Raw genomic sequence first — 18,738 nt, forward strand, 5'->3', positions numbered from 1 at the left:
CTGGAGATTTGAGCCCTGTGACAGCTTTCTGGCAGATTATTAAAAGTACTTTTTAAATCTGAAGAGTGACCAAACTCAAAAGACAGAGTTACAAACATTCAGTTTTACTATGTTAATTAATGCTTGGTACAAAACCTAACCACAAGGTATGTCATTTAAAAACATTTAAATATTGCTCTTTTTTGGCTATACTTTACGGTAAATACTCCACAGAATAAAATGTTAAGCTTCCAAATGAAATTTCGTGTACAGCCAAATAAGCATGACAGATAAAGAAAGTTCTAACAAATAAAATCAATGTTTATTGGCCACAGAAAATTCTGGCTTGTTTTTCTTCAAGTTTCAATTTGAAATGTTTAAGTGCAATTTATTTTTCACAACAGCCCTTACTGGATCCGCAGAGATGGGGCTCCAAGCCTCTGTTTCCTCCGTTTCATCATTGTGCTGACACACTCTGTTTCTTCCCAGCATAAGAGGCTTAGAGCCAGGAAGGAGTGCCCACCGTTATCACTCCAATGCAGACCACAGAACAATCACCGCAATTCCGAGCTCTTCACGTACCCCCAGTGTCACAGAGATCTCAGGAGTTCAGTAATGGTCCAGATTAATCACACGGCTCATGTCAAAAACCTAATTATTTAAAAAATGAGTAATCTTTTATGAGTCTATTCATAGCATCCAGAGGAAGGAAATGCAGCCCAACAGTACAAAACAAAGGTGCAGAAAAGTCCAGGACACAAACTAGCCATCTGCCCTGTCCCGCAGTCAGCAATACAGTCCTGCCACGCTCAGGCTGAGCCCACAGCAAATCAGCAACAAAATTCTCCTGGCTCCAAGGAACAGCAACACTCGCTCTCACCAAATCAAAAGGAAAGCGTGAAGCCAAAGGGAGCGATGGCACACTTGAAAGGATTCTGGCAGAAATCTCACATAGCAGCTTGAAAACTCACACTGCGATAGGAATAGAGTCACCGCTCCCACCCAAAGCCCTTGCAGAGTCATCCGCGGTGCAAAGAGCAGCTGTTCTCAGCCGGCGGGGGAACACGTGAACCATCCCTTTTTCAGAAATCAATCCCTTTAAGAACACACACAACTTCAATCTTAAAACATCTTCCTCTTACTCCCAAGCTGTGTTCCTGCTGCAAGCTTTACAGATTCTAGCACTGAAAACAGAGCAACAGCAATGGCAGCAGCCCGGGGAGCCACACCGTGCAAGAGGGGAGAGGGGGAAGCCTTCATCAGAAGACAATGTTCCTCTGCACAATGCAAGTCTTGTTTTTTTGTTTGCAAATGGCACTTTCAATCAGCTCAAAGTCAAATTCTTGCTATTAACAAAATTGCCCCAAAATAATGTCCAACATTATTCAAATGTACATGTGTAAAAAGGTAGCTTTCCTTCCAAGAATTCCAAATATACATCTTTGATAAACTTTAAAGTGTTTAAGACTGTATTTAGGCAGGTAAAGTCTGCTATTCAGAAGTACTCATAACCAAGTCAAATTCCAGATTACAACTCACACCTTCAGATCCTCCCATGATTCAAATCACAGCAGGAGTGCCCCACACCACACAATCACAACCTCTCAACAGCTACATCCCATCAGCATAACAAACAGCCAGTCTCACCAGTAAGGGCCAGGGTGCCCAGGATGGCTGCTCCCCAAACAAGCGCAGTCCCTGTCCAGCCACGCTGTGCTTTCAGGGTAAGAAAGCAGAGCAAGCCACAAAAGGTACAAATTTGGTATGTTATGTATAATTTTATTATACTTATTAAAAGAGAATCTGGATTAAGTAGTGGAAACTTGATAATAAAAACTGCACAAAATACTTTCCTCACTTTTAAATCCTTGATGAAAACCTCCATAAATTCTTTGTCTCTGAGATTACAGTATATACAGAACACTAAAATCTCCCTTATTCACTAACCACTTCTTTTACAGAAACAATGCTTTCAAATTATTTTTAAAGCCTAATACACGAATAGCAACACTCCTACGGAACCCTGCAGGAACAATTCCGCACGTTCCACCTCCAGAGCCAGCCCCACATATCAGCTTAAGAGTTATTCTAAGCTGCTTGTGAGCTGCCTCTATGCAGGCTCAGAGAAGGATAGAGTGGTTCGAAAATACCACCTCTACCTCTCCCCATCTATAAAAAGTATCACAAGCAGAATGTACTGAATGGAGGCATTATTTCTTACTCTATTTCCAGATCTAAACCAGAACAGAGTGCAAAAGTAGCAAAACTCCCCAGTCCTTTTCGGAACCATTTTTTTTCCTCCATTTCCAGCACTTTGGCTTCTCCATGCTTGAGGCACAGCACTTGCTCCTGGCAGGGAAACGGCGTCAATCGATCTCCAGCAGAAACGCTTACCCGCCAAGACACACAGAAATGGAATGATATACTCCATTTCTCCGCAGATGCAGAGGAAATTCCCACAGCACCTGAGCGGAGCAAGACGTAAACCGGCACTGAAGGCCAGAAATTTTTTTTCCAGCCATCAAACTTCTTGTTGTTTCCAAGGTCTAAGCATGAAAAGAATAGAAGTAGAAACTGATATAAGCTGGTATTCAGCATACCCTCCTCCCAAAGAAATTCCTTGGTGTGTTTGAGTGTTATTTTACTCTCAGGAAGCTGGGAGTAAGTTTAACAAATTATGATGAAGACTTGTTTAACAAAACACCCTATGAAATGTCTAGGGCTGTAGAAGCTAAGAACCTTCGGAGGTTTATACATAGAAAGGCTGGGCAGAGAAAGAGGGAGAGGAAGAGAGAAAACAAGCCCCACAGTGGACATAAATTGCCTTAAAAAGAGATTAGAAGGAATAAAGACCACTATAATAGCCTGCACATGTCTTTAGCTAACGCTATTATGTCACTTACCACAAACTCGAGGTAAATACTATTTCTTATCAGCACCTATCACCATCAAAACCACAGTTTGTAATATTTGACTTATTTAAGTATGTGTTTTACTGGATATATTCTGGAATATAATTGTTTTTCACTTTTCTTATGCCTCTGTTTTTTTTCCATTTGTACACAGACTTCAAAAGGATATCTGATACACACGGTTGATAGCAGGAAAAAATTAACAAAAATAACTTGCATCTGAAATTAAAAACTGGTTTAGCAAATTTAGTTTGCTGAGGAAATGACTCTTTTCAAATTTAGATATAATGTGGGAAATCAGTCTTTTCTTTTTAGAAAATTTTATGTTTAGTACAAAAATCACAGCAACCCAAGCTAGTAACCCTGTCTAAGAAACCACGAGGATTTCAAACATCAACCCACTTTTTCCATAAAATCTGAACGGGTCAATAAAGTTCATGTTACAAATATGTGAATTTATTAAAAATAGGGTACTGAACAAGAAATCAGATGGCTGAAATGCAACCCAAACCAGATTTAGTGACTGCTGACTAGCTGAAGAGGCAATAGGAAAAAAAAGTGAGCTCCAGGATGGCGTCGCGCATCCTGCAGGTGCCATGGAAATCTGCACCTTACAGCCCCGTCTTTTGGATGCCAAGTCACCGTTCTACACATGAACACACGAGCGCTTCATCATGAGCCTCGTCTTGCTGCACAGTCCCCACCTTTGTCCTTTCAAGTCTGGAATGTCTCTAGTGCGCTTCAGGTGCAGGTGCACATCAAAACCATTTGAAAGCTGAAGCCAATAAAAAAAAAAAACAAAAAACACTCTGTACACGCTGTAGCACCAAAAGAACAGAACAGGGTAATGGCTGAAAATACTTAAACCACTTCCACTAATAGGATAGAGATCAAAGTTTGGGTCTATCATTTCACATTCGCTATTTGAAATTAAAGAAAATATTCATAAATGGTAATGATTTTTTGTGAACAAAGCATGAGAAAAACATAACCAATACATTTATATGCATTATTTATTAAAGGAAAACTTTGAACTCTGATTACTGAACCACATCAGAGACAGAATGTAACTGCATGTTCCTGTTCTCATACTTCTATTATTCGACCTCTTTACAGCCTACAACTCAGTTGAGTATAATTTCCCTTAGTGTATTAAACACTACCCCCCTACAGAAACACACACACTTCAAGCACATGAACAACAAAATGGTATCTAAATAATCAGGCATTCCTCTTAATGTCACCCTGCATACAATTCCCCCATCTGTTTTACATGCCTGCTCACTCTGTGCTGATTATTCCAAGACTGCACTACAGGATCTCCAAGGGCAAAGCCATGGTTTACAGGGTGCTTGTGTTCCCTTCTGCTAATATGGAAGCAGGGTCACTGATCAACCGACTTTACAGGCTCCACCCCACTATTCGTTCTGTCCAGCTTCTACCCAAGACCTTCTTTAGGTGACAAAATTCCTCACACTCTCCTCCCAAAAATACTGGTACATCTAACTCTGCTCCTTCTTTTCCTCAGTACAAACAAACATAGCAACTGTCGTTGTCCATACGTACAATCAGTTCACGCATAATGAACTAATACTGACCCAAGTAAATATGAAGCAATATGTGTCAGATAAAGAAAAATTTAGCACTGTTGTCAGGAAGAGCTCAGCTTTCTCCATTTGGCAATGACAAATACCCTAGAGCTAATCCATAGTCTAAAATCCTTCCAACTCAACAATCAACTAAAGCAATCACCCAGCAAGCAGCAACAATCAAGTCTTCCTTCTACTTCTGGCTGGCTGAAAAATAATTACTTCCTCCCCAGATATGATCTTTTTACAGCAGTAAATGCATCCCAGCCTCCAGACTAGCACACAGAAAAATGCTGAGTGGTTGCATATTTCCATACAATACAATTGCTACTGAACTGCTACAAAGGCTGCAGTTTGTGCAGACAATGGATGCACCTCTTGAGTGTTTCTGGCTCCAAGCCAGATACTTCATCCTTCTGTCAATTCCTGCTTCTGCTCCTGTCGGTGAACAAAAGTCAATGAATGACAGTCAATGAATCAGGACCTACTACATCCACAACTATCCCCACTCATTAGCTACAGGACAACAACAGCTTTTCAGAATAAATTTTATTTTCAGAATTTATTTTTACTTATGAGGTTCACTATTAAGTTGATTCAAGCAGAGGAAAAGCCTCCAGAAGTACTGAGAACTGCCTACAGTCTGTATATAATTGCACATCGTTAGGCCACCTTTTTTGACAGAACAGTTAAACAAATGTATACATATTATACACATATGTTTAACATCTATATATACACACGTTATAATTATTCCCTTTCTTGATATAAATTTCTCTCATTCCTAATTCAAAACTAAGAGTAGATTTTTTAAAAATCAAGTAAGCATTCTGATACTGGGATATGTAAATCATGTACATCAGCTCCCCAAGACCATTATTAGTGAACCTATATGCTTAACAGTACAGCATCAACACAACTATACACAAGCCACAGTGCACTACTGACTTCTTAAACAGTTAAAACTTTTCAAACAGCAAGAAACCATTTGCTAGAATTCACTACAAAATCTGTAATTCCAGAAACCGCAATCAAATAATCAACTAGATAACACAGGCAACTAACCGAAGACATTTCAGTTCTTCATAGATTTTTCAGTCTCACTAGCAGCAGCAACCTTGTGCTTAAAATTTGTGGTCTGGATCTTCCTGACACAGGTTGCTAAATTTCTTCACATAGCCATGGCTTAAAAGGCACTCACTTGTGGAAAAGAAGTGAAGTAATGAAAACTGAAGGTGTTAAGTCAATATAGAAATAAAACATTCAGTCACTTGGTTTAGTTACTACTACTAAACAAAACACTATACATTTGAAGCACTTCATTTGTATCTGAAATTTCAAATGTAAATACATGAGTAGTTTTTGTATCATACCCACCTCCGTGCTCAACCAAGGGAAGGGAATACCTCTGGCATCCTCAATTTCAACTCCAAAACTTTTGTACAAAAATATCTATGTTACACTAAACAAGAACCCTACCAGTAACTCACCGCTCCACCATTTGTTCAGAGAACCTTCACAGTCTTCAAATCACGAACACCACCTTTCTTAAAAATCTATCGAATATCGTTAAGCTGGCCTTTAAGGCATACTGGTTTAGCAAAAGAATATTTCATTCAGTGTTGTGTGTTCTTTACATAACTCCCTGGCTGGTTTACCATTGTCACATGAACTAAACACAAAGGTCTGGTCATGCCCCATTTTAAAAAAAGGGCCTTTTTATCTGTTGGATTGTTCAGCCCTGAATCACTGGCACTTTCCAAACATTGCATTATCTAAACACTGATTCTTACACAAAGGGGAAAGCTTACATTAAAAGACTGAAAATCATTTCTCATTAGAACCAGAAACCTGAGGAAGAAAGGTTATACACTTCTGTGAGCTTCATGTCTGTAGCACACAAGCACAAGCTCTGGGAAACAATTTTAAATCATAATGCAATAACGGGCAGTACAAAAGCTTTCTCCTTTATATAATGCAATCAATAGCACAGTTTCTTCCACAATAAATCTGTAAGCATAGCAGAAGCTAAGCTCTTATGATACCACTGAAACACAAGTTATTTCGCTAAAATTCATTAAACATCACCATGTATTAAAAAAAAAATTGCTATTTGTTTAAACCACATTTTTAAAAGCCTGCTTTTACCAACATTTGCCACTTTGTCGAAATCTCTCTATTACACTGACTGCTCTACAAACACCTGACCTGCATGGCCCAGGAGCTGTGTACTTAGATTTCTGTCAACAGACCGTTTGAAGAGCAGTGATCAAAGTTGTCCATATCACATAAATAATCAGTGACTTCTGTGGAGTCACTTCAGCAATGTCAGTGCAAGCAACACTCAACACCGCAGCTACTTCTGTATCAGGATCAGCTCAGGCTGGTAATTAGAAGTAAGCTTACACTACTACTACTTTTCCTCTACAATTAAGGAAATGAAGAGGTTTCAGTCTCAGACAAAAGCAAGCTAGCTGTTTCCGAGTACATGACACATTCTTCAAAGTGCTAACAGAGAAAACAACGTATCCGCCCATTTAAATGATTTCCACAGCTAAACAGCTATATACGTTCAAAACAAACCAAACGATGAATAAAGAATAATTATACTTACAAGCTTCCTCTTCTGGGGAGACTGAGCTCCTTCTGGAAAAAAAAAAAAAAGAATGAAAACCTTGAGTTAATTTGACTTGTTATTATATACTACTCATTTATTTATCAATAAATGACTGAGGCAAAATTAATAAAAAGCTGGCCATTTCTGAACACATGCTCAGTGTGCAACTGTGAAGAGCGCTGCTGTGCCTAAGGGGTGAACCCGCACCCGCTCACAGCGCAGTAGCCTGGGGTGCAAAATCTGCTCATTCTGTCTGAATAATCATTGTCTGTGCAGTCACAAAATCATAAGCGCTCAACAGAGCAAACATAACTTTGAAATTGAAGCCTAAACATAGACGAGGCAGTAATTAATTCTGTGCTATATAACTGATCGGCATCATCTCGGAACCACTTCCAGCAGTGTGGCGCGCAATATGCCTCGCATCTGCTGCACGGATGTTCTCACAGTCCCACCAAGAGGAAAAATTAACGCAACAGGGTGGCTTTGAGTGAGGTTTTTTTAAATATACACATTACTTGCATTATAGATTATCACAAGAAACAGAGGCAAATTGAACTACTCCCACTTAGAAGCAGCATTTTGCACCTCAGCAGCAAAAGCGAGGGCAGACCGGGAATTTCAAGGTTTTTATTTAAGCAGATAGCCCCGTAGAGCACCTCCAAGGCACAGAGCGGGTCGGACACAGCCTGACGAGACAAGAACCAGCCGCGGGTTTTCAAACGGCCATCCCAGGGCACGCCTGCTTCCCCTCACGCCGGGCCCTGCGCTTCCGCACGGCGCCACCAGGTGGGAGTCGGGTCCCGCCCACCGCCGCCCAGGCCCCGCCCCCCGGCCTCACGGCCCCGCCCCCGTCCGCCGCTCGGGGGCGGGGCCGTGAGGCCGGGGGGCGGGGCCGGGACCGGGGCTGAAGGGAAGGGACAGTAGTTGGGGGGGGCACAGGAAAGCCAACGCTTGGGAAACTAAAAACTGCCTGTCTGGACTGGCGGGACCCCGCACGGCTGTGCAGGACAGGGCAAGCGGACAAGAGCTTGGGAACCGAAAATTAAAAAAACATTTAAAATCTTTTTTAAATTAAAATTAAAAATAATAATAATTAAAACAAACAAACAAAAACAAACAAACAAACAAAAAACTACTGGTGCTGATCCCGGGCTGCTGCACTTCAGCAGTTCACCACAGAATGGGACGTAGCAATTCAATTTCTGACTTTCAGGACACTGATCTACGTGGTGTCATTTTTCATCCCCACTAAGAAGAAAAAATAAAATAGCATTGTTTTCACCAAATATTGAAAAAAATCATTAGGAAAAAAAAATCCATAAATCTGGTAAGCTCTTCTCCATATTTAGTTAGGGGGTACATGCTGACTTCAATGATTAACAATGTTATTGACCAACTGTCAGTCACTGGTCTGTTAAGTAACACATTGGACATGGCATAAGTTTTCCAAAGATACCAAAAAGTTACAGCTATTAGAACTTTAAAAAAAAAAAAAATCATTAAACCTTAAACATGCTGTTATTATTTTCAAGCATGGGTTCTCCACAATTTGAGATTTCATTACAGTTTAACAGTACCGAGCAAATTTCATGTGTGAATTATCATACGGCTGACAGCTTACAGCATCAAGAAATAAATTCCTGTCATCAGACAAACTTGTCAAGATCTAATCAAAACATTTCAAGTACGTAAGATAATAAATCATTAGCATCTATAACAGGTTGTGTGTTTTATATTCTAAAAAGGTACTTCTTCCACTCTCATTTCTTGGAAAGAATTAGTCTCCAATGATGAACTCTACGTAGCAATGACAGCTTTTTGCCACTGCAAATGGATAAATAGGTAAGATATATTATTCTGTTTGTGTACATAGTATATTACTTATACATGCACATGTATCTCTTACATCATATGAGCAGATGTATTTAATTTCTCCTCTTTAAAGAAGATCTGGTATAACAAATGTGGTCAGCAAAGGGTACTTTTCTAATTTAAATGGGTCATTGCCATTCCAACAGTCAGCCCCAGAAATTTTCAGAATGAATGAATAAAGCTCTGGAATTTCATGGCACTGGCTGAAAAAGGAAAACAGTGACCTTGAAATCTCTTTATCTACCTCCTACTTTTTGAGCTTTTAGGCTTTGTGTCTACAAGCTCTGCTCTAGTCATTAGGGCTGAAAAGTCACTTCAAGAGAGAACAAACAGTTCCTTGCAGCAGCGCAGCTCCAGTAACGGTGACTCACAGACACACACCACGGGAGTCGCGATCCAGTAACAGGAGTGGACAAGCCTTTTCCCTTCCTCTCCTGTACACTTGTTTTACTCACACAATATTACCTTTAATGCTCCCTCAAGTTTACCTAATTCAGGATTAAATGCATGCAAGGTTAAATGAAGGACTGACTTGGGCTTTGTTCCTGAAGTCATCCTTTGAAATCTGTGATCAACTGAGTTTCCAAATAATGAAGGAAAAAAGTACCAGCAGATGACATCTCAATGCACTTGAAATATTATCCTATCCATGCAGCAATTGTTTTCACTCTGCACCTCCACCTTGACAAACCCAGTGCAGATGTGGAATCAATAGGCAGTAGTTCAAATTTAATACCTCTGTGGGCTTGACAACAAAGAGCACAATCAAACCAATCAATTTTTATACCTGTTGCTCCACTATGCCTCATTTCGGTTTAGTCTTAAATTCCCCTTCAAATACCTTACCAGCCGTACACCAAGCCATGCCACGACCCCCGCAGCACATCTCCTGTCGTCTGCAGAACACCAGGCCTGCACCCTCCCAGCCATTTGCTCTCCTCTGCTTCTCCAAAGCAGGGCTGGTGACAGCACTTCTTATAATCCAGACCACGAACAGTGGAGCCAATGCAACAGCATCAGAGCTGGAAGTTACACGACTGTGAGCAGCATAACTATGGGCTTTGCTTCTCCTGAATCACCAGTGAGTTAATGTCTAGAAAGGTAACATCCCAGGGAAGAAGAAAGCAAGCACCTGGAGATGGAAGCAAGCAGGGAGCAGACTGCAGACAGAACTGATCACCTTATTTCAGGGCACTTCTTTGAGGATGTCCGCTGTTAGGAGAACGTTGCGGATCTCCAGGGGATAGAATGGACAATGCAAATGCCTACCAGAGATGGTGATACATTCACAGGGTGGAGACTCAACTGGGTCTTAAAAGGTGGCTTAACACTTTAACGTGTGCAATGGGACCAACTGAGAGTTTACACGTAAAAATGACGGGGTAGTTTCAAACATAGGAAGCAGCACTACAAAAACACTACTTAAATAATTATGCGAAACATATAAGTCCAACAGCATTTCATAAGTACCCTATAAAGGTGAAACTTTACTCAGAATCAGTTTTATAGTACAGATTAGATGTTTTAGATAGTAAACGATGAGGGAGGCGGTGTGATGTGATTGGTTTCTACTCTCTCCACAAAGGAGTTTGGCATTACATGTCCATGTACCCTGAAAAAATAAATCATATTTTAAGAGGTGAGATAACTGATAAAAGAGTGCTGAGTTGTGACTACTTGGTCTGAAACACTATTTACAGGGTGCAGCTGTAATCCTTAAGCAAATATGGTCATTTATCCTACAGGACATTTTTCATTTAAGACCACCCTTATGACGAGAACACATGAACATTCAAGAATTCAAACCGCCTCTTCCGCAGCACACGTGCCTCCCTGAGCACTAGTGCTGCCAGTACCTATATATATTACTATTATTACTTCAGCCAGCCTCCATGCCACGTGCTCTCTAGGTCACCAATGTAACAATATAACTCTAAACAGAGGTTTACTTTTTGTATCTGATTTATACAAAGTGATAAATACCATAAGAATATTTTAAAATTCTTCATTATTCAACAGAACTTTCAGAACTAGAAACTACTTTCACAGATCCTACAAAATAGGAAGTGTATTAAATCTTGCAATGGCCAAATGACAGTAACAGACTGTTCTGAAAGTTAATTTTTTGTATCAGTTCCATATTTCAAGGCATAATTATTAAACAGGCAACTTGATCTCTGTGTGACAAAAGCAGCAGCAGATTTTCAGACACCTAGTTAAAAATGAACCTTGGGAAAGAAATTCAGCATTGTGGAATTTGTAAAAAGCTGGTTCAAATACGCTCCTTCAAAAGAGTTCCTTATATTCATTTCCTTTGATCTTAAGTTTATCATCTCAGATCATGCAGCTATGAGATCAGTTGGACACCGTAACACACACTACAGTTCAGGATTCACAACAGAACTGGATTCTCATTGGCCCTATCATTTTTTAGAAAGCAAGGAAGGTAAAAGAGAAAATACATCGGCTATTTTAAGCATCACTTTTCTGATTACGTAATGTATTTTTTAGTGCACAGATACTGGACATTTATTCTATTGTGATCTCTTGCATAAAGAAACTGCATCTGAAAACAGGAATGTTTCAGGCAGTGGGAGGAGTGCTGGCTTCTTGCATACGTATATGCACACAATACGAAACGGAACTAAAGTCTGGAAATCTATTTGTTCATTGACCTAGAAGACAACCCATATCTTTTAAACAGATACATTACGTTAGAAAAGTGTGAAGAAAATGGGAGCCCATCACTCAGAATTGTCACTTTCTCTCCGTCTTGTAATTTGTCCTTGAATATGTAGCTGCGCATATGGCACAGGCCCACAGGCAAAGTTGGATGCTAGAGTCTGCACGGATGGCAGCTTAAATGTAGTCCTTTCAAATTAAAGTGAGAACCATCGCTACATTCAGGATGTTCCATATTTTCGCCAGAGCAGACAGCAGGATTCCTGAGATTGCCTTTGACCTTAGCTTTCTTGCAAGGTAGTTCATTATCATACCAGTTGGGACAATAGACAAATATTTTTACAGCTATAACAGTAAATACATTTCAGTTAATAAGTTAGTATTTCACAGATGATGAAATTCCACTGACACTCACTGACCTGGTACCAGGCACTCATGTTGTAATTTTTTTCCTTTGCTGACTATGTTTGCTTTAGGGTATACTACCAACCAGCAGGGGATTAATTAAATCTCTTTCTATACATAACCATTTGCATTACAGGCATGATATAATGAGGGTTGGAATCTCCAGATCTGATGGAAAATACAACCTGGCCGTGCAAGGACAAACTGTAATCCATCCATCAGATTAACAGGAAAGAATTTTTCATGGTGATATAAAAAAACACCCCACACTAAGCTTCTCTTTCTCATATCAGAATCTGTCAAGAAAAATAATTTCCTTCTTTTCGCCATATCATTGTAAATGGTTATTAAAAACTGTACTTCTCAATTTCTCTCTCTAGAAATGATTACATTTGAACTTGTTTCCCAAACTCATCAGCAAAGAATTTTAAACAGCAACACTAAAATCATATCTGCAATGTCAGATTAACCTATGGAATATGCTGCAGATATCGTCTATAATTTACTGACTTTTCAGAAACTAAATTCAGAATCATATTGTTAGATCATCTGCTTAGCTACAGAGATGCTTAAAATACAGAAAATGAATACCCAAGCTCTTGCCAATATCATTCAAAATATTGAGAGGAGACAGAGTTTAATTCCCAGACCTTTCTCCACACCGTACAGAATTTACGCCTGCAATCACACAAATCCTGAATTGCCAAGGCTAGCTCAGTCCCAGCACACCTCCCCATATTCCCAGTACCAGCCAAACTGCCTGGAACCACCTTTTCCTAAGAAATGTCACCTTCATGGCGCCAGGGTGCCAGAGCCTTCAGGACAATGTGCGTGGCACTAGAATAGTTAACAGTATACCTGTTCACCCAGTGTTACCCTAAACATGCTACAAGTTCAAAGCAAATTAAATGTATTATTCGGATCAGTTCTCTACCTCAACAGAAGTTACATGTCAGTAAAAATGTCATTTGCAAAGTACATTAACGTATAAAACCAAATGGGTAAAAAACCTCAGCTGTTTAACTAACAGGTGACCCTATTTCTCTAAATAATCAGTTTATGTTGGTCTTCAAACCCACAGGACATAAATCAGCCAATGATGCATTTAATTTTTTTAGCATCTTCTGGCCTTTCTCTTCTCTTCAGCTTAGAAATCCCTTACTAGTCAGCTAAAAAAAAAAAAGCCTTTGTATTTATTTCAACTTATGTATTATATATAAAGCTAAAATTTCAAATTATATATTATATGTAAAGCTAAAAGCCCTTTAAACTTCAATCAAAATTCTCAAACACAGTAAATTATTTTCACCTCCCCCACCAGCTGTCCTGCCTGGTCAAGACAAAGCTCTTCCTTTGTAGGCAAAGCTACGGATCCGGGTCACATCTGTGCATTAACCTGTCAAGAATATATGCCTCCAGAAGTTGCCCACTAACCTTTCATATCACTTAACCTCGGGGCTTTCCATAAGATTAAGAATATTGGTTACTTGACCTAAAATAATTCCAGAATACATCTCAAAACAGACAAGAATTCCCACTTTCCTCAAAATATTTTCAGTGCCCACTCCCATATACATATATATATATTTTTAGTAAGCTGCAGTGTCTACTCCATATTTCATACATTACGTCATGTTTTCAAGCCCAAAATACAACATTACCCAGTACCCCATGGGCTAGACTGAACCCACTCACGGTACCAAACACGACGGAAGCCACACATCATGGCTCGGATAGGCAGACGACAATAAAAACGATGCATGCAAAGCACATTCCCAGGCGGGTGAGTGGGGAGCTGCCCAGCCCCAGGAACAAGCCAGCTGCCACAGCTGAGCTACAGGCTACGCGAGGAGCAGGCGTCTGCAGCCCAGGGCAGGGTGGTGCACGCACATCCCTCACTAACCCCAGCAAATGACTTGCAGTTCTCCAGGTCTCATTTCCTCCGCAGGATTCATTCCTATCTCTGTTATTTTGGACTAAGAGCACGAGGTCACTCTAATTTCATGCTATCCGTCAAGCAGCAGTCTCTTTCTTTCCATAGTAAAGAAAATAGCTAGTTTCATATTTGATCCCAACCTTTTCAGCTGAGGTTAAACAGTGAATGGTTTCTGAAAATTAAAGACAACCTCCAAGAACCCTAGTCACATCAAGAATAGCAGGTACAGTAACTCAGCTGTTCAATCCTTAGATGTCAGCAAACTAATTTACTATCAACTTGATTGTTTTCCTCAAGGCTAAAGAAAAAAAAAAACCACTGCAGCAGCAGCCCCCTTCAAATACACTTGCCAAACTTCTTTTTAAATGATATGTAGCACATAACAGATAACCTTTTGAAGATGTAATTTCATTTGCAGGAGAAAGTAAATTTAATAATTACAGCATAAGTTTTGCAACCCAGAGTCCTAGTTGTGGCTCAGAGGCATAGAAAAAAAATGCAGAGTAGAAGAAAAAAGATGCATTTGCTCCTATAACAGACAATCCATAAATGGCAACAGCAGTACCTTCAGAAGACCATTCTGATAACTTGTTCCCCCAAATAAACAATAACAGCCACCAAACTGTGCAGGTGGATCAACTAAATAAAAAGCGAGCTGCATGGTAGTCCTCTGCAAACAAAAGGCAGGTTATACTTTAAAGTCTGAGAAATAACACCCTTGATAAATGCTCAGAATCTTCCTTATATGTATTATATTTTTGCACAAATTAGCCTAAGGGAGAGGGAATATTGAGAGGAACAAAGCACACAGAGAGCTCATTAATCTTTCTCATTACTTCATTCTAGTTTTACAGGGCCATGAAGCAGATTACTGATCCACCCTATGTGTGAAACAGCCTGCCCAGCACCAGTCATCCAAAATAATGGCAGCAACTGTTCAAAAGTCTCTTTCATTTTTCCAGACTGCACCAGTTTCAGAAATTTAAATTGGAAAATGCAGAAAAGAGTGTCATCTCAGAGACACCCAGGACTGCAGCTGTAATGCTATTGTTAGAAACTGCCCTTAAAATGACTCTGTCCTGACTTGCACCAAAAATTCCTTCAAGACTGGGCATGCAACAATCACAAGGAAACAGTCACAGCTGCTAAAAATGCCAAGAGCATTACAAATAAACAAATCCAGTTTTATTCTCTCCCTGTTGGCTCGTACTAATATTAATCTATGATTAAGTCAGTTGTCATTCCTACTATACACACATCTAGTCCTTAAAAGGTTGTTTCTAAAAGAATTGACAGCTGACATCAAGGCTACCTGACCACCAGTTATATTTACAAAACTCTTTAAACAGCCTTTATTGAATTTAAAACTGAATAATCAAGCCCAGCAAAGTTTTAATGAGTTTGGGGACCCTTCTGGTTTATCCTACATAAAAGTTATACAAAACAACATGCATCTCATGAAAACTCCTGGACCTGCTCACCAGCTCATCTGTTCCGTGCACTGTTAGCACAGACTGTGAACAAAGATCGAAGGTCACAAAGAAAATTAGATTGAAATGCAACAACCTCCAACACTAGTTGGACCAAGAAAGGGTACATGGGCAGCTCAATATTAAGGTCATCATCAAGTACCTCGTAACAGTCCAAAGGGTTCTGTTTTTCCTCAGGCTGTTTTCTCACCAGCTCCTCAGTTGTAAAGTATTTCGAAGCAGACAGACAGAAATGACGTTTTGGTGGTTGTTTTTGAGAGGCACTCCACACGTCTCCAATTGCTTTGTCAATGTTAGGCTAAGAGTTTTGACACATCAACAGAATTTTATCTTTACAACTGTGTATTTCTCAACTAATTTAGACAAAAAGAAAATCTGTGTCAGAGCAGTCTCCCAAGAATTCTGGCTGGACGGCTTGGCAACCCCTGAAATAAGACCAAGTTTCCTCATAGTAAAGCTCTGGGTGAAAGTCCTAGGGAAGATACACTTTTTAGTTCCTCAAAAAGCCTCAACAATGGAGGCGTCTCCCATCCTCCCCTAAAGCTGCAGCAAGTCCATTCCACAAAAAACACTCTCAGAAATTGAAAGCAAAAGCAATCAATTTTAAAGATATTTAGTAATTAGTCCTAAAAGGAATTCCAAGCATATAAAGCTCCCTTGCCTTCATCTAGTTTATGACTGATAGCATCTGTAACCTCACGAGGCATCCATTGAGTTCAGTAGTTAATTACATCTGCTCTGAATGGACATTATTTACAGAATAAGCAGATGTAATTTTTCACTGCTTAGCTAGTCTACATGAGGCACTTCAGCCTACCCCTCTCAAATCACGGCTTCTCAACAGAAGCAGAGAAAGAGGGACAGGCAAAGGATGCTCTTGTCATTTCTGCGAAGGAATAGTTAAAGGCCATCATCCACTTAATGAAGAAATCCACATGCTAGGCACCATGTGAAAATTTGGAATAAGCAGATGCCAGCCAGTATTTACATCTTTGTGAGCAGCCAACAGAACTTTAACTTCTCTTTTTGCCCTCAAAAGTAAATGGTCTCTGATACTGCTTATGTCTGCTGGACTCCAAAGTGCAGCCAAACTGAAACGTAAGTCCTTGACAGAAGTGATGAAAGAAAGGGCTCTGTTGCTTCATTCCCAGATGGTAAATATTTTTTACAGCAAAAGCAAACAGCCACAGAAGTTTTACATTTGTATCATGTGTATAGGAAGCAACTGATCCCCTGGAAATATGAGGTGTTCACACACTTACTGTGACTGGGCTTGGAGTTACAACACAAAGTACTTCAACTACCTTTTTATAATTTTTTCTGGAAAACAACATTTTCAGTGAAACACAAACATTAAATTGGAACATGCTCTCCTGTCACCTCTTTCGCACATACTTTCAAACAGGTATTTTATCTGTTTAGGAATATTTTTTTGTTAAATTGGCAATTAAATGGTCTTCTCAATTTTGGTGAGGTAGAACTGTGACAACCACCCACCTTATCCTAATTTAAAAATTATAATCTTGCCCTATCTTAATTTCCAGGGAACAACACTGCCTGTCATGTTCACACATGACAATGCTCTGAGGTGAAATATAAAATGGGAAACTGCAAAGTGGTACTCGGCCAAACCCAGGATTAATTTCCAGATCAAACTGAGTGTGGTGAAAGGTTTATGCTGGTGTATGCAAGACAATCTTCAGGCTTAGAGGAGGCGGAACATATCTTGGGAAAGCAACATCTATTGCTTTCAAAATGAAAGGCAGCCGAGCTGGGAACCACAGGCACTGACTGAACTCATCTGTGAGCACATTTTTAAATAACCACATCTGGTCCTGTCCTTCAGGTGTATCATTAATTGCCCAAATGTCAAGTGAACTAAGGTTTTTGCATGTATAAGATTTCTCATATAAACTCATGTGATACATCTAAACACCTTTCACAGACGTATTTCTGAACAATCTTACATTTAACACAGTTGGATAATTCAGACTTACTTGGTGCCAAGAGATCTGTTTCAGAGCAAAGGAAAATTCATCCCCCATTAACGTACTGGTAAAACACAGGCACTCACTCCCAAAGCGTAGATTTGAGAAACTGCAGACTGTGCCTAATGACTTTTCGTTCTGATGGGCGATTAGTGTGCTCTGTAATGGACTGACAGAAACAGTTGATGCTATTACAAGGACATGTTCTGGCAAGGATTTTCTTTCTGTTGCATTTAAATTATAAATATTAACTCTCTTGAAAATATATGAAGACAAAAGATACTAATCAATCTTCAGAGCTTCTGTCTTCTGTCCTTGACCATACTTCAAATTGGAACAAACACTGACTTCATCACCAGGAAAAGCCTTGCAGGTACTCAGGGCTGTCTGTACCGTCATTATTCCTCTATACTATCAAGTGCCGAGTTCTCGTCACCCTCTACACCTTTTGGAAGAAAATGCACTTTTATTCATTCAGGTGTTGGCTTCAAAGACAGATTTTAAGGTACCTTCCATTTTGTACCTATGGGTACAGAAGAACTTTCTGATGTCTTTGCAAGACTTGTAAATTCATCAAAAATTGTCCCTGAACAGTCCTTTTTTCCAAAGAGGATTTGGGACTTTTCCTGGACCTGACAGATCTCGCAACAGGGAGTCTGATCAATGTCCTTGTTTACCTTCAGGTTCAATTCAACGCATGGTTAAAGCATTCAGCTCATACTAGCTTCTGGGTAGTCCAAAAGTCTTTCATACATGGTTTTCAACTCACTGTCTTTACTGTACTGCAGGAGAACTGGAATACCAGAATCTAAATCTGTGCTTCTCTGACACACATTTCATACAGCCTACAGAAAGTTACACACACTGGAAAGAAAAAGTAGCATGTAAAGCATATGCCATATTACCAGCAAATTTTTAGTACATCGAAAAAATGAAGTACACAAAAGTGATGCAAGCACCCAAAAAACAGCTGCATACCTCCCCACAACCTTTCTCACTGTTGCTTTTCAACAGTTTTATTGCAATTTTATTTTGCCTATCCCACTCCACTAACAATCAGCCCCAATTCAAAAGCTTTTCTCAGAGTAGAAGTTACAATTTTGATGTGCTTGCCACATATGTTAGAGGACATTTTGTACAAAAAAATACTTGTTGTAGATGTTAAAACACTTAATTTTCACAATATTCAGTAATGAGAAAAAAATTATTGTAAGACTTTTCACAGAACCTTTTGCATTTTTGTTTGAGAGGGACCAAATTACAAA

At 39.6% G+C, this 18,738-nt stretch overlaps 1 protein-coding gene across 14 annotated transcripts in view; it reads right to left on the reverse strand.

Moving 5' to 3' along the window:
• Nucleotides 1-18,738, reverse strand: part of MAST2 (microtubule associated serine/threonine kinase 2) — a 205,324-nt gene that overhangs the window by 106,768 nt on the left and 79,818 nt on the right. For all 14 annotated transcript variants that reach the window (XM_075424578.1, XM_075424580.1, XM_075424579.1 and 11 more), the window contains one exon: nucleotides 7,095-7,126. In XM_075424578.1, the coding sequence (XP_075280693.1) occupies nucleotides 7,095-7,126 (32 nt within the window). The remainder of the gene's footprint in view (nucleotides 1-7,094; nucleotides 7,127-18,738) is intronic.

The sequence above is a fragment of the Opisthocomus hoazin genome, chromosome 6 (assembly GCF_030867145.1).
Source record: "Opisthocomus hoazin isolate bOpiHoa1 chromosome 6, bOpiHoa1.hap1, whole genome shotgun sequence".
NCBI lineage: Eukaryota > Metazoa > Chordata > Aves > Opisthocomiformes > Opisthocomidae > Opisthocomus > Opisthocomus hoazin.